Genomic DNA, 19,929 nt, shown 5'->3' with positions numbered 1-19,929 from the left:
AGTTTGACATAGAGCCTTTCTCAATACCAAGTACACCAAGTTCAGTCTTGCATACTCGCTAGTTTGGACTTCACAAGTTGGACTCAGGAGTACAAACTTTTCAGGACAGTATGATCGTTCTGCCTGCTGACAGCTGCAGCTCAGCTTCAGCACAGCTACCTGACTGTACTGTGACAAAATAATCTCAACTCAAAGCTCACTGACACTTTTTTTCCCTTCACAAAAAAATAACCTCATTGACAGAGAGATGCAGTAAATTATGTTATTCAGTCTGTAATGTAGCTATAACCAAAATCCAAACTGGTATGTAGTTTAGTAAAATAAAACGAAATTTAATTTAAATTTAACAGCTTAATCTCCTCCATGGTGTCATCACCAATGGTGTCACTTCATTACTCAGTGACTCACTTAGTCAGTGACATTTATAGGTCTAGCCCTGCTGTTGTGTTCCAGCCAAAAAAGGTAGAAAACAATTTGAACACAGCCTACCTTTTTTCTTTGTAAGCAGCCATGGTGTATTCATATTATACACTCTGAGGTGTCCTGATAAAGAAAAGAATAGGCGACATTTTCCATTATTTTCTCATATCAGGACACATTGATATGTATTTTGACTTACATATTGCCCAGCTGTAATAGCTTAACAGAAATAGAACAACATGAAATAAAGAAAAATTCCGACAAACAATAAAATTTTAGCAAATATATTTGCATAACATTTTGATAATGGAAGGTAAAAAACAGTCATGGCTTTGCCATCAGGTGCAACAATCTGGGCCCCAAAACCCATATTGATAGAGTAAATACTGTGAACTCAGAAGTTTCACGTCTTAAAAACATTAATAACTCATCTGATGCCTTACAGGCACATATATTAAAACATTATATTGAGAAACATAAAAGCAGCAAGTACAAAATATTATATCTTTGACATAGAAGTACCCTTATCCTGACGAAACAACTTGTATACTATATACATTAAGTGCCAACACACTAATAGGTGCATTGTGTTTTACAAAGTTTGTGAAGCTTCCCCACAACTTCAAATGTGATTCAAAATGTAAGATATGTGCAAAAAAAAAAAAGAAAAAAAAAAGGTGTCACATATTTTAAAGTCTTAGAGGTTGGCGATCCACAAGCTCCAGAGTACAGGGTTTAAACCCAGTCCCTTCTGTGAGTACTTTTAATTTTGGCTTTGTTCGGGCTCTTGTGTAGCTTTACAGACTGTAGCTTGCTGGTACTTTCCTCCCACTCATAGCAGTGGTTTACTCGGGCACAGTTCAGCGGGCACGGCAGCTCATCCCGGTTCTCTGTGTAGTGTTCAATCAATTCTGCTATTGAAGCGAATTCAGTCTTGCATTTCTGCCACAAGGAAAAAACAAAGAGAGACAATCACTAAAAAAGTAAAAAAGTACAGAGATTGATACACTGAAAAGTCACAACTATGGCTACTCTGATTTACTTCACTTTATTGGTTTATTTATCTTGGACAACAGACGTTATTTAAGGTTCAGGGTTAACTTTATCGCACCCTCTAGAGATGCACAGCAGAATGAAATTGTGTTACCTGGTTCACACAGACAACAAACAATAAACAGCAATACAAAAAGCCAACTAGGTCATTTTAAATATAAATAAGATGGAGCCAGTGTAGCCACTGCCACACAGGGTGCTGCCATTGATCTTATGGACCTTGAGGCCATTTAACATCAATATGATGCAAATACGTCAGATTTAGCCAAAAGACTGTTTTTGATTTTTAATATAATGACTGAATTCTAGCCTAGATACTTCAATTTACACTGAATTACAGTGAAATACGTATCAAATTATCAACAAGCGACCTTAACGGAAGATCAGCCTATCCATGTGAAATATGAGGTGTTGGTATCAGCCTTGAAAAAAGTTACAATGTTAGACTAAAATGTTATAGAACTTGTGGAAAAGAATAAAAAGTCGAACATACATTTAAAGAGAGGAAAGTTTTTCTCTGTAGTTCGGAGTCTACTTTTGATTTTGTTGTCACTACAAATCTAAGCAAAATATTAGCCTGAAAGTACGTACAAGATTTTACCTGTCTTGACAAGATAATTACCTCCAACAGGAATTTCCCTTTACGAGTGTTTTCTATGAGGTGGGTGATCAGGCCAGACGGGAAGCGAATGATGAGAGAGCCACATTTTGGTTTTTTAGGATGTTGGCACAGGAGGTATGATCCCAGAACATCGTCTGCGAGCAGGGAATAGCTGCTGTCACTGCAATAAAGAAAACACTCCCTTAGAAACCCACTAATATATTCAAGGGAAAATAAGGGCCAGGAGACGGATTAATGTGAGATATGTTGGAGTGACACTCACGTTGCGATACCGGCCCAACACCACACCGCTTGAGCCAGTGCTTCTTCTGTTTCGGCCAAGCTCGGAGCGCGGGATCTCTTCGCTGGTGTCTTGTCTTTGCCCTTTCCTGTTTCAAATATAAAAAGGAGGGGGAATCATTATGAATTTGGGATTTGTTTACATTCCGAGAGCGCTCCAAAAGTGGAGATATTCCACCAGACGTGTTTGCTTGGGAACACATCCAGTGTAATCCCAACTCAGTGAAGGGAGTGTTTGGTTTAGACATAGCAGGACTGAGATGAACAAAACAAATGGTGATGAAATTAACCCCTAAAAACAAAGCTCGTGTTCCAGCTTGTTCAAACAAAGAGTCAAATGAACATCGAGGAGAGGCTCTAAACTGTGAGAAGCTTTAAAGAAAATGTATAACCCACGTGAGACAAGATTATCCATCACCTTATAACGTTGATTATCCCACTACTGCAGTGCATTCTGACACCACAAACAGACAGTGAGTGACTGCCCATCACCTCACACTGAGGGGTTTGCTTTTACCTAATCAACTCTCTGACTCTTGAAAGCGCTCTGTGAACACTCGGCCCACCTTGTGACGCACTCAGTCGCTCCTGAACACTGCGCTGTTTGAGCGGTGTGAAAGTGAAGGAGCGGTAGGCTCCAGAGCTCAGTACTTTGTTGCGGATGGCTTTCTTGCGCGTCAGGGAGGGGGAGGAGGTGGGGAAGACTTCATCTTGGCTGCTGTGCGGGTCATCAGAAGACTTCTGACTTTTCTACAGATGAGGAAAAGAAAATACAATCTTATTCATTCACTAAACTAGTGGAGCTGGTTAATTGTGATTTTTTTTTTGTTTTATTTGAGATACTCAGTAGCACACTATTCTCTTGATTTTGTTTAGCATTTTTCTCCCTGTTGGCCCTTTGTTAAATCCATAATCTGTCACTACAAGCAACCCATTTCATATACAGAGTCATTTGATCAATTATTAATATGAAAATATAGATTATAGACGCTTTAAAGTGCCCCTAGTGTGCCCCTAGTGCCCCTAATATTTCATGAAGTATGATTTAGGTTAAATAGGACACCATCACACAAAAATGTAACATGTAAAAAGGCTACTTCAGGGTAAACTGTGACTAGAAGGGAAATACTAGGGTTCAAGAGGGTAAAGCAATAATATTAACTTGTAGTTTATGGAGGAAGATGTTAAAGTCTAAACCTTTGTCCCTGGTAACAACCCTCGAAAAGGGGCTCTTCTGAAGGACACCAGGGCACTGACGCTGAGAGGGAAGCCGTGGTTGAGCAAGGAGGGGTTGCGACGAGGTGCTGAACCGGCAGAGTATTCCTGGGCCTCCTCTGGGTGCTTCTCTAAGTAAGACAGCTGGAAACAGCGGCAAAGCAGCAGGTTCAGGAACTGAGCCTAAAGCAGAGAAAAAAAAAAGAACAAATGGTTGCACTCAAAAATGTCCAAATATCCACTTTGGAAGATTATTATAACCCTGAAAAGTTTAAACTCAAGATTTGCCGTAATGGAGCTTTCATTGTACAATGCTCTAAACAAAATGATCTTGATAATCACTAAAATGTAAAAAGATCTAAATCCCATTCAAAATCTAAATATTAATGTACTTTGTATCAGCTATCATCCACTGTCTTTGGTAGCTAAGAAGAAATGTTGTGAAGATTCTGGGATTGTCTATGAAACATTGCCTCCTCCACTTTAGGCCACGATAAGTTCACAGTAGATCCAACAAGGGTTGTGGGCAAAAGAACAGAACAGATTATAAATGGTTATGTTTTATTAGCTGAATTTATTTGTTAATTTAAAATAAGAGATGATTGGGATTGCATATTGTCAACTGTATCTAGTGTAGTCAAGTCTCCTTCTTGTGTTCTCTGAAGGTCATTTCAAAAATAATAATAAATCCCCAAATTTTACAGTAAGTGTTTCTATCTTCTATTAAGATGTATGTTTACATCAGTTATTGTCCGAGCTGTAGTTGGAATCATCTCAGTTGTGTTGTGGCAGCGTCTCAGAGTCTGTCAAAGCTTTTTGTGCAAATTTCACTGGACGTAAGTCGATGACCTGTGATTAAAGGTTCAACTAATTTCAACTTTGATGGTCGTAATGCTTTCAGGTAGGAAACTGTCAATCTGTGCCCAGAGCTTTTGATGCATTTGAAGCAACAGGACAACAATCATGTCAAACTCCCACAGATATTTCCACAATGGGATTACAAAACTTTCAAGTTTAGGGCAAGTAATCTTTTGTCACTAGAACTGTCATTTTCTAAATACTAGTAAACTTATTTTGTACTAAAGCATGAAAGGCAAGAGTAAAATCTTTTCATTAACTTGGTTGTAAATTAAATCAACTTTGATAAAAGTTAAAGAAGTGAAAACAAAATGAAGAATTTGTTTGCGTGCATGTCTGTGATTCATTTCTTACAGCTCTGGCATGCCTCGCTTTGAACACATGGCAGTACAGTTGGGTGTCAGTGCTGCCGGGGTTGTGGGAGACGAAGGCAAACTGGGCGTCAACGGGCCGAGCGGTGGACAGAGAGACTCTCCGCAGAGCATGAGCCATCAGGAGGGTCTGCAGACCAGGTCGGCAGGTTAAAACACAATCATCAGATCGACCCGTCTATATATTCTCATAATGTTTTCGTCAGAGACAAACCACCGTCCTTACCGTTTCATCCTCGTTGTACATTTTCACACCTTTATTGGAGAATTTCAGGGATACAGACCTTCTTCTCTTGCATGCCTGATTGAAGACAAACAATATGTTAGTTATTATATTCTCCGTAAAATTCTCAAGAAACCTCGAGGGTCTCAGGACTCACTTTAAGGGACTTCAGCTGCGTGTGCAGTTGCTCCATCTGGTCATCCAAACAGCAGTCATCCACAGGAAATGAGCCCACATACTAGAGAGTAAAGACATAACTTCAGGCAAAACACACACAAAAAAGAAACTAACACAGATAAAAATAAATAAAATAAAATAAATCACATTACTGAAGTTACCTCTGCTGATCGTGTCACTGTACCATCTTCTCTGGCTGGTGCCTCACCCATGATGCCTGTTTATCTCTGTAAAACCAAAGAAAATATCAGGACATTAAAAAGAAGATTAAAAAGAAGGTAAAAAAAAGTTCATTTTAAATATCAAAACGTGCAAAAATTTAAGGAACTCTAAACTCTTGAGTCAAACAATCACAATAGTGGAGCTACAGGAGGTTAATAATTAAATAAAACAAGGTTTCAGCACCGTATTATAGACTAGACGTCCATCTTGTAATATTTAAGGACGACAGAAGTCAGATTTAGGACTATTAAATGTGATTTTCATACAGGCCTTGGAAGTGCTATTTTGCAGGTAAACAAATTTCCCCCTTTAACACACTTTTTTTCAGCGTAGTAAATGCGTCACAGTTGCCGCCACATGGGACATTTTTATTTGTTTTACTAAGTTTACCGTCAAGACATTTCCCGGACTGTTAACAAAAAGCAAACTGTGTGAGTGAAAGCAACATGACAAACACTGGCTGAGCCGGTTCCGCCCTGTGTTCACCGTCTCAACCTGAACTCAAAAGGTTGAGACGAGGATTTAAAATCAGAAAAAAAAAAAGAAAACTCACTCTTCAGAACCGGAGAGTCTCCACCACCACCTCCTCCTCCACCCAGCCTGAGTCTTCTTCACACACCGTAGTGGACACAAGACTCTCAACACCTCCTCAACTTACCTGCTGCTGCTTCTTCGAGGACCAGGTGTGCTGCTGGCCCGAGGCGGGGCTCGAGGGAGAGGAACCCGGGGAGGAGAAGGAGGCGGAGGAAGCCTTTACACATATAAACACTTCTCTTCCTATAATGTCAAACTAAGCGGAAGATAAGGCGTTGGATCACTCCACCCTCCCCCTGCTCTCTCTCTATCCAAACATTTTTTTTTCCAGCTCCTCAAATTCCTGGTGATTGCGCAATTCGCCCCGGTGACGTCACGCATCCAGAAGTGGAAGAAGTCATTTTTACTCGAGTAAAAAGCACCAAAACAATCATCTTAAAAGGTTTTTAAAGGCTCATAAGGCAAAAAAGGTTTCATAGCACTTTTTAAAAAAATCTTCAACAATGCATTTCATCTTATGTAAGAAAGCAGAATATAATAAATATACTCATATATCTCATCTCGAAATCGTTCTCAAAGATTCCCTCCAGACATGTTTTAAGATGTTTATAAATACTCTGCTTTGAATAATAATTTGAATCTAATATGTTTTTGCCACAAAAAATAAGTAAAGTTATCATCATGGATCATTACAAACAAACTTCATAATGACGAGTGAATCTGGGACTCCCAAGTAGTTTGATGGAGTTTTGATAACTTGTGATTAAAATATAAAATATTAAAGATCCCCTCAGACATGTAAACAAACATTTAAAAATTATTATTAGCCCTTTAAAATCCTTAAAATAACATATAATCCTTTTCCCTCATAAAAATAAATCCAGAATCTATGAATATTCAAATATTTTTGATTTCAGAGGTTTAACATCTGGATACAAGATGTCTCTACTTCACTGAAAAGTCCATTCTGGAGACTTCAGGTTTCCACATCACACTTGTGTAAGTTGAATACTGGACCATGATTGGCTCCAAAATAGTTATGATGTCCCAAATGATGCTGACAGGTACCATGAGGTTAAACTCAAGGTGAACACAGAGGAACTTCCCTCTTCAGTAGATGAATGTACCCCTCTCCACACCCAGACAGATGTTCTATATTCATTTGATCAATTTAATACTAATATCCATGTAAGATCATATCCACATACTTTAATATGCAAATTCAAAACCCTTCTTTCGCATAGTGTGTTTTTACAGATGGTCTTAAATCAGACTTTTTTAGACAGGGTGTCCCCCAAGGCTCAGTTTTAGATCCTATTTTATTTTCTATATTTATAAACATCGGGAAGGACTTGCAAACTGTAGCGTACTCAGTTGCCTCTTCACTGAGCCAAGTTATTAATGAGCTTCAGATTCGCATTTCAACAGCTTCAAGTCTCACTACACGGGCCCAAGTTAGTTCATAATGCAAAGAAAACCAAATTCATGACTTTTTCTAGGGCTCGTTCCAAACCCTCAGGTGACACAAACCTATAGACTTTAAATGGGGACTCAATCGAAAGCGTCATCTTGTGAGTATTTAGATATCTGGTTGGATGACAAACTTTCTTTCAGAGTTTACACTGAAAATCCTGTGAAGAAGCTGAAACTAAGTATAGGTTTTATCTTTGAAACAAGGCTTGCTTTTAACATTTTGGGCTCTATGATTTATAACCAACTCTGGTTCCTGTACTTGTAATTGTATGCTGTATGAATTGATAGACTAGCCGTCACTAAGTCTACGTAGACAACTTCATTTGTATATTTTTTGTGTACAAGGCCATGCTGGGTAAACTGGCCTCATACATACTGTAACCACCTGACTCAGACCTCCAGCAGTCTTCATTAGGGGTTTGCACTGAGTTTCTGGATTTAGAATAATCTGCAGAGCTTTCTACATTTTAATAATCCAGTCCCCTTGGAAAAATTAAAGCCCTGTTGAAAGTAAATGTCACAAAGAGATGCGACTGCTTATATGAGCTGGATTTAGTCCCCGTGTGTTAGATGTTTGTATTCCCTATTGAAACTGTAATTGGTGTGCTGTGGCCGGAAAAGAGATTTCAATCTCAAGGGACTTCGTGGTTAAATAAAGATTTAAAACAAACAAACAAAAAAACCTCACTCCTCTTCAAACAATACAAAACAACTGATGTGCTCTGTTTTTTTAATGTTTTCATGTAAAGTCATCTCCTCTTTTTTGTTATTTTTAATGACTTGGTTTTCTGGCCAATGACCTTCAGGAAGTGACAATCAAGATTAATTTAATCGTTCAGTTTCTAAATTTGAAATTCCTTCAAGGAAACTTGCAGGGACAAAGGACAAAGAAACCCATAAACTAATAATTCATTACAGCGAATCATCAGGTTACATAAAATACTTCATCTTACTTTCTCTTCTGGAATCAGTATACTTTTAGAAATTTAATATTTTCATCCTTGTATAGTAAATTAAATGATAATTGAAAAAAACAGAGTCTACAAATATAGCCATTTTATTAATGACTTGGAAAAAAAGCTTAACAACACAAGGAATACATGCATGCAGGGTATGTATGAGCTTTTATCCTCCTTTTTCTTATTCACAACACACATTTCTGAGTTTGGTACTGAATTACAGCTGTGCAGCAATAAAATCAATGTATGTATATGCTTGTTAACACACATATCAAAAGACATTTTTGACTTGTTCTTGAATGAATACTAACATAGTGTTTTATCCTCTGTTAAGTCCTCAACCTGTCACAGACCTAATCTTTTCTAGGGGCAATTGTTTTTTTTTTTTTTGTTATCAAATAAACAAATATGGGATTATATATAAAAAGACAAATATGGATAACAATTCAGATTCTAATGCAGAACTGCATGGCAAAAATATGGTAATTTATACCCAGGACACACAGGACAACACCCTTAAAATCTGTGTTTCATAAAAGATTAATAATATTACTATCAGTTCAAATTTAAACCCACCGTTTTTAACTTAAAAAGGACACAGTCTTTTCAACCCTCGAAAACACTGATATCTCACTTCATTTGATATTAAGGAATGTGTGCTGCCAACACTTAAAGAGTGGATGAGGAAGAGTTATAAAAACAGAAGTCACTACATGGCTCTAATAACAGTATGTCGGATCTTGCTATGCTGCCAACCTGGCAGTTGGTCACACATCTGTTTTAAACGGCAACACTAACTGAACTTTTCTACACATGGTGTTTAAAAAGGATATTCAGATACTCTCAATGTACAGTAAACTTAACTGGTAGGATATCGTTCTTATTTCTACAATAGAAATAAAAAAAACAAAACTACTTGCCCCGTTAAAAAGGGAGAAGAAAAAAAAAAAAAGATAAAAAGAGAGAGAGAGAGGGCACTGAAATAAAGCGGCAGACTGCTGCATATTCAGAGCGTCCCAGTTTTATGGAAGGCGCTCCTGGGCTCAGTTTTTCCCTCTCATGGACTTGCGAGTGGACTGCTTGCTTCTCTTCCCACCTTTTCCGACTACGGGCTCTTCGGAGGAGGACTCTTCAGGCTCGGACCGTCTGGACCCGCCTTTGGTCGCTTGTTTTTTAACTGCGGGCTCCTCTGGGGACAACTCCTCGGGCTTTGATCTCTTAGAAAGGCTCCTCCCCGTCTCCCTTGTGACTGCGGGCTCCTCTGGGGATGACTCTCTAGACGCTGGTCGCTTGGACCCGCTTTTGCTCAGCTTTTTGACAGCTGGCGTTTTGGGCTTTCTCGCGGGAGCTCCTCTCTTAACGGGCGTGGCTTTAGGCGGCGGTGTGGATTCCTTCTTAGACTCTCTTCTCGCCGTTCTCTTGGCTGAAGACGCGGCTTTCTTGGCCGGGGATTTCTTTGCCAGAGCGCGTCCCTTGCCTTTAGCTTTTGACTGGCTGACGCTCCGAGATTTCTTGGTTGGTGGAGGACGGCGAGCCTTGGGTGGAGGCCTCTTCTGCGATTTCCTAAGAGTGAGAAGACGGCAGTTACTTCAGTAGGAGGAGTGTAATTATACAGACATCACATGTAGGTGTGACGCTCTTGGAGAAACAGCAGTGATGAAACAACCACCAATTTATTTAGATCCTAGTTGCAGCTGCATCAGCTCCAAATATTTTAAAATGGTGAGACGTTAATAGTGTTCTTCTCTGAGGAAAGGGGACAGCTTTACCCCTCAAATTCTGACACCATGAATATATATATATTTTCGATTTATGTCCAAAGTCTCAACATATATTTAAGTTAGTGTGTTTCACCTTCACGTACATTTTCTGCACTTTAAATTTAAAACTTTCAACGTTTTTTGATATATTTGAGATATTACTGTCTCTGAATTCCCACTTTTTGGGATTAATGTACCTTCGGGTGCCGAGTCAGCGCGCCGGCATTACTCTTTTCATGGAAGTAGTTACTTAAGTGTCACTATAAATGATGGGGGGAAACTCCCCGCAGACTACAGCTTACTGTGTTATAAATACCAACTACAGATCAAAATCAGAACTTTTTACACCCACCTCTTACGGGAAGGAGCTTCGTCCTCTGACTCCTCCTCGTCGTCTTCAGACTCTTCCTCGTCAGAAGATTCGATCATCTGCTTCCGCTTCGGTGGATGGTTCGTCTTCGGAGGCTCTTTGAACTTGTCTGGGTACAGGATAGTGGGGCTAAAAGAGAAAGATTCAAATGAAAATGATCTGAGAAGGCGTGCAAAAACAAGTGAATCGGTTGTGTGATCCTCTGCGGTATCACACAACCATTTACAGTTTGCCAAATACCTGAAGACATGATGACAGGACGTTTTGTTTTTGGATGCTGGCTTTAAAACATTTTAACTATTGATTATGGGAGCAGACTGCATTCACCAAAGGAAAGAATTGGAGATCTTTTTCTTTTAATTATTACTTACCTATCTAAAGATAGAGGATGTTGTATGCTGTACAGATTGTAAAGCTCCCTGAGGCAAATTTGTGATATTGGACTATATAAATAAAAATGGACTACGTTGTCTCATTATGAATCACCTAGAATCTCAGAGTTAAGAAATAAAGATGACATCATTTCAAGATCCTCATAAGTAGGAGAACAATCTTCAGGTATTTGTGCGTTGCCGACCGTCACAGTGTCTTAAATCATTCATAAAAGTGTGATAAAGAAACAGTATTCTGAGTGAGTGAATGTGTAAATAAAATGGAACTACTTTCGCCAAATGTGGTTGATATACCTCGGGTAGAAGGGGAACGAGAGCTGGTAGGTCCCTGTGAAGCCATGACCAGTGATCTGCTCCATCCAGCCGAGTACTTTACACTTTGTCAGGGTCCTCCTCAGATTGGCCACTAAAGAAACCACCTTTTAGTAACACCATTTTTTTTTTTTTAGATGCACAAACATTGTTACCCAAATCTAGCGGCGTAGTTTTAGGGGACGGCGACGGCAGTCTTGTTGTTGGTCTTTTGTTGTGGTTTTCCCCCCATTTGGAAACTTAAGAGCCCTGATCAGACAGAGCGCTTTTTAAAAAACAGCCTACGGTGGCTTCTTGTACTTGTTTAATGACAGTGAAGCTTTTTGCTCGCTGCTTTGCGTTGCTGAGCACCTCGTGTTTTTCTGCTCCATCCGCCTCCCGTTTTTATAGGAACCCCCCTGAATGCCTCAAGTTAAACTCAGAGTGGAAAGGCACCCGACGTCATTAGCCTTTTTTTTCCTCCCCCATTGTCCAAACGAATTAATTGAGAGGCGGGCCTTTTGTGGGTTTGATGACAACAAGTGGAGATAACGGTCATGGAGGACAAACTAGTGATGGCTGTTGCTGGATGCATGGAGCTGTATGACTTCACCGACCATAGTTACAACCGTCTGAACAGAAAACAGCAAGCCTGGAGTGAGTTCACTTCACAGCAAAATAATGGTTGGGCTAAGGACAGGTGATTTGGTGGTTGCCTAGCAACAATAACAAAAAAGAGGCAGCAAGCTGCTCTTTTTTTAAAAAATAAATTGTAGTCTTCAACAAAAAAAAAAAAAGGAGGTGCGGTGCGCCTCTCATTCTGCAACCAGCAAAGAGCACTCGGTCTGATCAGGGTCTACGGCTGCAACTGACAGTTATCTTCACTTACCTAACTGATACTCCTTTCTATCCTTGTTGGCGTCTACTAGGTATTTGCGTAGAGTGGTGGTGCTGCAGGTTTTAGGTTCGTTCATGGCTGTGATGGCGGCTGTGATGGCGTCCTCCAAGGCGCCGCCTTTCAGCAGGACCTGGTTGCCGGTACGCTTCAGCTGTGACGAGACAGTCGCGTATTTTTGTTTAGGACACATGGTTTGGTTTACAGTTCATTCACCTGCCTCTCCTTTCCCACACGGCCAGAGTGAGAGAGAGAGTAGGCCTATCATATTGTTAACTGGCACTTGACAAACACTTTTCTCTCGTTTCCTCCTGGTTTTAATGTTTTATAAAGAATACTTGCCTGGCAATATCTTAAGCTTGCAAAAATCCAATTGGACTGAAATACTAAAATACAACTATACCCAAGCAGGCAGATTGATTGGCACTGTAGACCTGTGTCTGGCCTGGAAACAAAGCAGCTCCTGAGGTGGTTCAGTGTGGGTGCTTCTCATTTTTCAGACTGACCAAGTTACCATGCAAGATGTTACCGACTGCTGACACCTGCATGAGACAGGACTTGTGTAAACTGAATAAGTTAGGTGAATAAGTTAGAAGATAATAACCTGATAGGCCAGGAGACAATAAATAATATCCAGGAACTGCTTTTGAGTTGCTCTCATAAGCATTTTCACCGTTTAAAACTTACAAATACACAGATGATAGTTAAGAGAGGAGAATGTGTGACATGTGGTGGATGACAAACACTACATCTTTGGCCACTGTAGAGGATTTCATTTTATGTTGCCAAGAACTGAGCATTTCATGTGCTGCCAGTCATTTGTAACATGAAATATCACTCATTTTAGAAAAGAAATGATAAAAAATGGTGTTATGAAAAAACATCTTTACCTGGAAAGTCCCTCTGGCTCCTTTCCCAGTGATTTGCTCCAGCTGTCCTTTCTCTACTGCCTTTACCAGAGCTGTCTTAAGGACATCTGGCCTGAGGACGAATCAGAGTCAATAAATCCTTCATATATTCGATAATCCCAGCAAATAACACAATGTTACAGACCCCCTTTTTTTGTAAGTTAAAGAGCCTCTGAAATCCAGGTCACTGGTAACACAGTATGTGCTTCAGGAGCTCACGCATAGTTACAGTTAAAGTTCTCATTCATATCTGACATCAACAATCAACGGGGAAACGATCATTTTAACGTCATGTACCTGCTCTCGATGTTGAGACTGGGGAAGTGCTGCTCTAGGTATTTCTTGATCAGGTTGTAGGAGGCCTCTTTGGGCTCACAGAGCCGAGTGATGATGAGAGGCAGAGCATCTCCCAGAGACTCCTGCTTCTGAGCAGCTTTCTAAAAAACACCACCCATTTACAGACACGACCATTACAACCAAAACACATCCCAATGGGAGAAACGGGAAAAGAAAACTGTTGATTAGATCTAATACATAGTATTACTGTCATCTCCTGAATGTTTTCTGGTGCTGAGCACAACCTCTTACTCATCTATGAATCGGGACGTTGTAGAAAATGCCTCAAAAGAAAAAGAAACCGACTGAGGCCCATTTGTCTCAAGGATTTCAGTTTTGCACCTTAAGAGTTGAAAATGTCACTCGCTGTTGTGTTGTTGTTTCATTTTGCCAGGCTTGTATTTATAAAGCACCTTTAAATCACTGCCAGGACTTTAAAACCCTGATGTGAATGATTCACACTGAAGGACACTCGAAGCAGTAAAATACAAACTATTTACAATATATTTCACTTTTTCTTACGCTGAGTTTTGCTGCCACAGACAAAATTAATTCCTGACTAGTAAATTAAATATGAGTCATAAGTTTCTACCAATGTGTCAGGATGCCAAGAATTACTGGAGTCACAAAAGGTCATGATGAGGAGCTTAAAAAAAAATGTCTGAAAAGTGATTTTTATTTCACTTTTATGAGAAAACAGAAGTAACATGACCTTCATTTCCAGGAAGTTCAGGAAGCTGAAAAAAAAAATTCTCTTCCTGTATTTAAGAAAGACAAAATGAGAATTTTAGGGCCATTTTTCCTTCTCTGAAATGCTCGATAAACACGAGTCCTGAGCTACTGAGATTCAAACCCCCCACTAAGAAAGTACGCTAAAATTAATCTACCGAGTATCAAACTGTTGTACATCACTGTCTTCCTCTGCTCTAACATACCTTAGACGAGGTGGACTGCTTCCCAATGGTGAAGGTTCCTGAGAGGCCTTTACCCTTCAGCTGTGCGAGAGAGAAAACAAAAACAAGAGTGAGCAGACTGGACGTGTTTACCGGGCTCCAACACATTTTAACGATCAGTGAGATTCATTTTAATTAAGCACGAACGTTATGTTAAAGAGAGATTTGAGACCGTGTTTTTCGTTTCCATCCGTACATCCTTTACCTGTTTGATCGTACCCTTCTCCAAATGTTTCTTCATTGATTTCTTGATGAGGAACTTCTTCTTATCAAGCTCCATCCCGGGGTAGTTCTTCACAATATATTTCATAACGGACTGGTACGAAACCCCGGATCTATCGTTACAAGACTGCAAAGAAAACGGACAAGAAATGACAGGTTATTTAAAACAAAAACAGGACAAAACAAACACGCAACCGGCTGTGTTGAGGGACGGGTTTCGTACACACCGTTACGGCTTCGATGAGGATATTATCCACTCTGTGCTGAGTGCCTGCGAAGTTGGTAACGGGAAGCTTTTTGCTCGCGGTGACGCTAGCCCACGCAGGAATAGTCCTTTTCACCTTCTTGACTTTGGCTTTCTCATACTTGTAGCCATCCTTCAACCTGTCACCAAAAAAAAAAAAAGAAAAAGAAAAAAAGGAGCGAGACACAAGTTTAGTTATGCGGTTGGTTTTCTTTAGAAGCGATATTTCACTGTGATTGTTACCACCCTTATCTTTATCACATCCTCACCTTAGTAGGAGAACATAGCAGTGTGTTGCGCACTGTCCAGCCGCGCAGTCCTTGCATTTGTCACTTTGTCCGTTTGACGCCGACGGGAAAGACAAAATGAAGTTTGAGAACAACTGTCTTAATGACCACCATAGGAATTTTTGACGTTAGCTGGAGTTGCTATGCTAGTGTGCTGTCTGTAGAGAGGAGGTTATGTGTCGGAGCATGTTTTCCCTCTATTAAGCTTCATGTTGACTATTTGCTTTGTCGAGGTCTAGGAGAAGAGAAGGAGGAGAAATTATCAGAGTTATTAACTTCCATCTGCTACAACTAGATGTAAGGCTTTTTAAATTTTTTTATTTTATTTGTTTCCTTATCCACTAGCTGGGTTCCCACACATGTTTTGGACAACCGCTCTAAACAAAAGTCACAAAACATTTAGTTTATCCTTGAGGGATGTGAACCGCCCAAACAATCTGGTCACCTACAGCTAAAATTTGAAGGCTTTTTTTCTATAATTCAGAGGATGTTTTGTTTAATTTTATTTCTAAATAAGTGGATAAAACAAAAACATTATCTGGATATTATTCTGAAACGTATGTAGTGAAGAGCAGTTAAAGCTGCTCTTTCTAAATGATCACCGGACTTTCATGATGCTAACGTCCTCTCCTCCTGGACTCCTCCAAGACTGCATTCACTGGGACTGGTAACATCTGTCTGATGACCATGTAAAGTGGGAATGAATGTGGCTCTGACAGGTCACATCTTTTGGCAATGCAACACTGCAACCATGAGAGGAGCAGTACTGTCATCCAGCAGAGGTAAGGATCATATAAAGCAGATAAAAGTGCTATCAAAGTGAAATATCGCTGTCAGAGTTGCAGCCTAGCTCTCCGGTGATACTCACTCTTTCTTCTCCGTCCCCTCTTCTCCCTTCTCGGCCGCGGCTCCCTCGTCCGCCTTCTCTCCATTCTCTGTGGGCTCCGTCTCGCTGGCGGCCTTGCCCTCGGCCGTCGCCGCTGAAGATGCGGCCTGCTCCTCGTCAACGGAAGGGGATTCCTCTGAGGTGGCTTCGGGCTCTGAGAGGGGGTTCGGGAATACGGGAAAAATTAATGCCGATGTCTTTTATTTGCAGTTGACAGCATAGAGATAGCAATGAAACATGAGACAGACGGAGAAAGAGGGGGGTATGACATGCAAGTAGGTCCACGTTCATCAATGATCAAGTAAGGGATGATGTACATCACCCTGTCAGCGTTCTTTTCACAATAACGACCTGCTCACTGTACATCATCCCTTACATATATCATGTTAGCTAACGCAATGCTTTTTTCATGTGTATGTTGTTCATGTTTATGATGTTTTTGATTAATTAATTAAATTAATTAATTAGTTGTTTGGTCCAGAAAATGATGAAAAATGACAATCAATGTTTCCCAAAGCCCTTGGGCTTTGGGAAACCTCAAATGTCTTGTTTTGTCCTGACCAACAGTCCAAAACACAACGATATTCAGTTTACTGTGATAGAAAACAGAAAATATTCACATTTAAAAAGCTGAAACGAGAGAATGTACGTGTTTTTTCTTAAACGAATCAATTGCAAAAAACAGTTGGCCTCTAATTTCATGTCGATTGACTAATCATAGTTAATTTATGTAGCATTTTCTTCTAAAAACTGATTTCTGAACTGAGAGTTTAAAGGCCGCTGCTACTTGGGTGACTTTTACACCTTTCAGGCATGTGATTTTCCTTGTGTTTTGTCTGCTTTCCATGCTGTAGCACACTATATGACCTTGTGAAAAGCAAAAAGCAAAGTAGTGTCTCTCTCAGAGACATTATTTTTAGTAAAGATCTGCATGTAAACACCAATAGTCATGCTTCACACAGTGTCAAATATTGTGGTATTGATTGTGAAACCAGTTTGGAGGCTTGTGTCTGTGGTGTGGAGGGTTGTATAAACAAACATGGCATAAACACACAGACTTCTACAGGCTGCATACACAGACACTTGAGTGCAGTTGTGGGTTGTGATGGGCTCTGAAACCACACTGGTTATGGTGCGTCCATGGGGGCTTTGGTTCAGGTGATGGACGCCCCCCTCCCCTCCTCATCATCCCCTCTCATCCCCTCCACCCGGCCTCACCTTTCTCTGCTGCAGCGGAGGGGGTCTTCTCCTGGGTCGGAGTCGCTACCGCTCGGCGAATCGGCATCACACGAGATTTACCTGGATGGAGAAAATAACACGCGTCTGAGCACCAGGAAATCACAACACTGACTTGAGCCCCCCACCTCCCCCCCTCCCCTCCCCTCCTTGTGTGTATGTGCGCGATTTAAAAACGGCGACACTGCCAAACACACTTCATTCATTGAGGCCCATTCTCCTCAAGCAGAAGAAAAGGTGCGCTTGTTAAGTTATTCCGGAAAACGCAGACCACCTTCAAGCCGGTGCACCGCAACAGCGCCGCCGGCCTTTGCCAATAAATTTCGATCACTTTCGCACGGGCCAAAAGATGAGTTGCCAGAAATTTTCGGCAATTGCGCCATTTTGTCCGTTGGTTTATATACACACATATACACACACACACACACATACACACACACACACACACAGTGATGGCGTCGCACAAGGCAGACAAAAATTCATTTCAGTTGCATGGAGTAAAAACCGCCGACCTGCGGGTTTTTTCCAGCAACGCATCCGTGCAACCACGCATTTATCTGATAACTTGTCACAACGCAACGCAAACTTACCTTTTACTTATCGAGAAAAAGTGGGACACTTGGAGTAAATTTCTGCACGATCCTTTATTTAGATTTCCGTTTACGAGCCCCGCCCCATTAGGACCGTTGGCGACGTCACCGCGTAACGGGGCACGTGACCGACGGGTTGTCGCCGTCATGGCCGCCGTTAAACGTTGATTTTTTTTGTTTTCTCTTGAAACGTTATGATTTACGAAATATAAATGTAAATATAATATCCGATAATTAACTCAGCTGTTGTCAGCGCAGGTGTTTAGCCGGCCGACGCTATCCTTAAAGAGACTAGCTAGCAACCAATTCAGAACCTTGATGTATTTCTTTCAAATTTCTTTCTAAAAGACTCAAAATATCATTGAGCGTTTCCATAATTTGATTTCACTTGATACTTACCGTCGTTATGGCCAATACAACCTGAGCACTTAATTATTTCAAACAAGATAAACCCATTCTTACCATTGGGGCATCAACAACAACAACAACAGCTCTGAAGGGATTTTGAGTTGGGGGTTATAGCTAAGACTCATGGGAGTTGTAGTTGTCTAGTGCTATTAAAGGTAAAATAGTTATATCTTGGTTAAATGGAGAGATGTTTTACTGCACAGTAAAGAAGTAGATACGTTTTATACTTTGAGTATAGATGGGAAAACTCCAGTATTGTGATGCAGCCAACCACAAAATTGAAAGAAATCCTTTATGGGATTGAGAACTGAAAGCTAGCAGAACAAAGCTAACCTAGAAAAGGAGAAGGAAGGCTCTGTGACGGCATGTCTGAAAATAGTAAAAAAAAAAAAAATGCCCGTCACAATTTCCTGCAGGCCAAACACCCAAGATGACTTCTTCAAAATGCTTGTTTTATCCAAACAGTCCAAACCCCAAAGATACAATGATATAAAACAGAAAATCCACACAATTAAGAAGCTGGGGTCCAATTAATGTTTGGCATTTTGTTGAGAAAAAAGTACTCTAATTAATCAAATTAGTTGCTAAGTATTTTCTGTCGATCACTTAATTATTTCAGCTCTTGTGTTTGTTCACACTGGGTGCCTAAAATGCTTTTTCGGTGATCCATAAACAGCTCTTAAGACAGGTGAAAACATCAGAGACCCATTGAGATCCAATCACTCAAGTCACATTTGGTGATTTGATAAACATATGACCACACAGACATTGTACTGAAACCACATTGGCATACTATACACAATCAAAATCACATCAAGAATGTGGCAAAAGCCAAGGCACTGATTGCGAGTTAATTCATAACACTTCTTCATGCTTGAATGGCTCGGCCGACCAAATCCGAAGCTCCCAGTGACTCCTGGGCCGGGTGCCAGTCGGTCCCCTCAGCTTTTCTTCTTCTTCTTCCTCGGAGGATGTCAAGATGTGGTCCAAAACAGAAAAACTGAAACACTGGCTGTGTCCAAAATCACTCCTTTACTTAATAATGCACTGCATTTACCCTCCACAATTTTATTAGTGTCCAAATTCTGATTCACTATATAATGACCTCAGTTTAAACTAATGAAGACATTGTGTCCATGGCATGTACGCTACATTTATACAGGGAGGAGTGAACGAGTGAACAAGGGAGTGATTTCGGACGTGCAAACACACACGCACACACACACCGAAGAAACAACCCACATTTCCAAACACCAGCCATCAAAAAGATCAAATCATGAGAAGCAGCTTTTTTTTTTTTTTTTTTTAAATACCTTTTTTGTCTTTAATGTATTTACAAGCTTTTAATCTGCTCTGTAGGTCTGAAGTATTACAAGCATTTCATGTTCAGCGACCCTGGCCATTTGCTTTTTAAAGTTGCATTTTGCTCATGTCATTTGAATGTGTCCTGTTTGTTCGTCTGCGTTTGTTTGACAGTTCTGTGGACTGACTTGCATCGCTTCTTGAATGCATACCTCTACCTCTCATGAGGTGTATGTACATATCATGTGGAGCAAGCCAAGGCTGAGGGAACACTTCCTGGTTATTAGGAGATAACCTTTGACCTCAAACATCATTCACGGACAACGTTAATAAGTTTCTGTGCATCCACTCCTTTTTTTTTTTATCTCTTGCTTCCCCTTCATCCCAAAATAATTTTGTTTGACCCTGTTTTAAACCAAACAGCGTGGAATCCAGGGAGGCTA

The 19,929-nt window shown here is 40.4% G+C and overlaps 2 protein-coding genes across 8 annotated transcripts; both read right to left on the bottom strand.

Moving 5' to 3' along the window:
* Window positions 1–688: 688 nt before the first annotated feature.
* Window positions 689–6,279, bottom strand: sh2d5 (SH2 domain containing 5). Of its 3 annotated transcripts, none has more exons than XM_067586544.1 (10): window positions 5,994–6,277; window positions 5,380–5,445; window positions 5,199–5,279; window positions 5,045–5,119; window positions 4,802–4,948; window positions 3,572–3,772; window positions 2,941–3,124; window positions 2,358–2,463; window positions 2,096–2,255; window positions 689–1,362 (listed from the first exon to the last, which is right to left on the bottom strand). In XM_067586544.1, exons 2-10 carry the CDS (start codon window positions 5,428–5,430, stop codon window positions 1,156–1,158), a joined length of 1,212 nt encoding a protein of 403 aa, XP_067442645.1. In that variant the 5' UTR covers window positions 5,431–5,445; window positions 5,994–6,277; the 3' UTR covers window positions 689–1,155. The 3 variants fall into 3 exon arrangements, with proteins under 3 accessions (XP_067442645.1, XP_067442646.1, XP_067442647.1); XM_067586545.1 differs by having other exon boundaries at window positions 6,099–6,277; XM_067586546.1 differs by lacking the exon at window positions 689–1,362 and having other exon boundaries at window positions 2,180–2,255; window positions 2,892–3,124; window positions 5,994–6,279.
* Window positions 6,280–8,488: 2,209 nt separating this feature from the next.
* Window positions 8,489–18,306, bottom strand: hp1bp3 (heterochromatin protein 1, binding protein 3). Of its 5 annotated transcripts, none has more exons than XM_067586539.1 (13): window positions 18,239–18,306; window positions 17,169–17,249; window positions 15,933–16,104; window positions 15,047–15,109; window positions 14,761–14,917; window positions 14,517–14,660; window positions 14,294–14,353; window positions 13,320–13,459; window positions 13,005–13,095; window positions 12,109–12,268; window positions 11,223–11,334; window positions 10,519–10,665; window positions 8,489–9,969 (listed from the first exon to the last, which is right to left on the bottom strand). In XM_067586539.1, exons 2-13 carry the CDS (start codon window positions 17,233–17,235, stop codon window positions 9,450–9,452), a joined length of 1,833 nt encoding a protein of 610 aa, XP_067442640.1. In that variant the 5' UTR covers window positions 17,236–17,249; window positions 18,239–18,306; the 3' UTR covers window positions 8,489–9,449. The 5 variants fall into 5 exon arrangements, with proteins under 5 accessions (XP_067442640.1, XP_067442639.1, XP_067442641.1 ...); XM_067586538.1 differs by lacking the exon at window positions 18,239–18,306 and adding an exon at window positions 17,777–17,917; XM_067586540.1 differs by lacking the exon at window positions 18,239–18,306 and adding an exon at window positions 17,384–17,403.
* Window positions 18,307–19,929: the final 1,623 nt, after the last annotated feature.

Source organism: Thunnus thynnus, chromosome 4 (genome assembly GCF_963924715.1).
Source record: "Thunnus thynnus chromosome 4, fThuThy2.1, whole genome shotgun sequence".
In the NCBI taxonomy this organism is placed as follows: Eukaryota; Metazoa; Chordata; class Actinopteri; order Scombriformes; family Scombridae; genus Thunnus; species Thunnus thynnus.
Note: the sequence above shows the minus strand (reverse complement) of the source record. Positions and strands in the feature narration are given on the sequence as shown.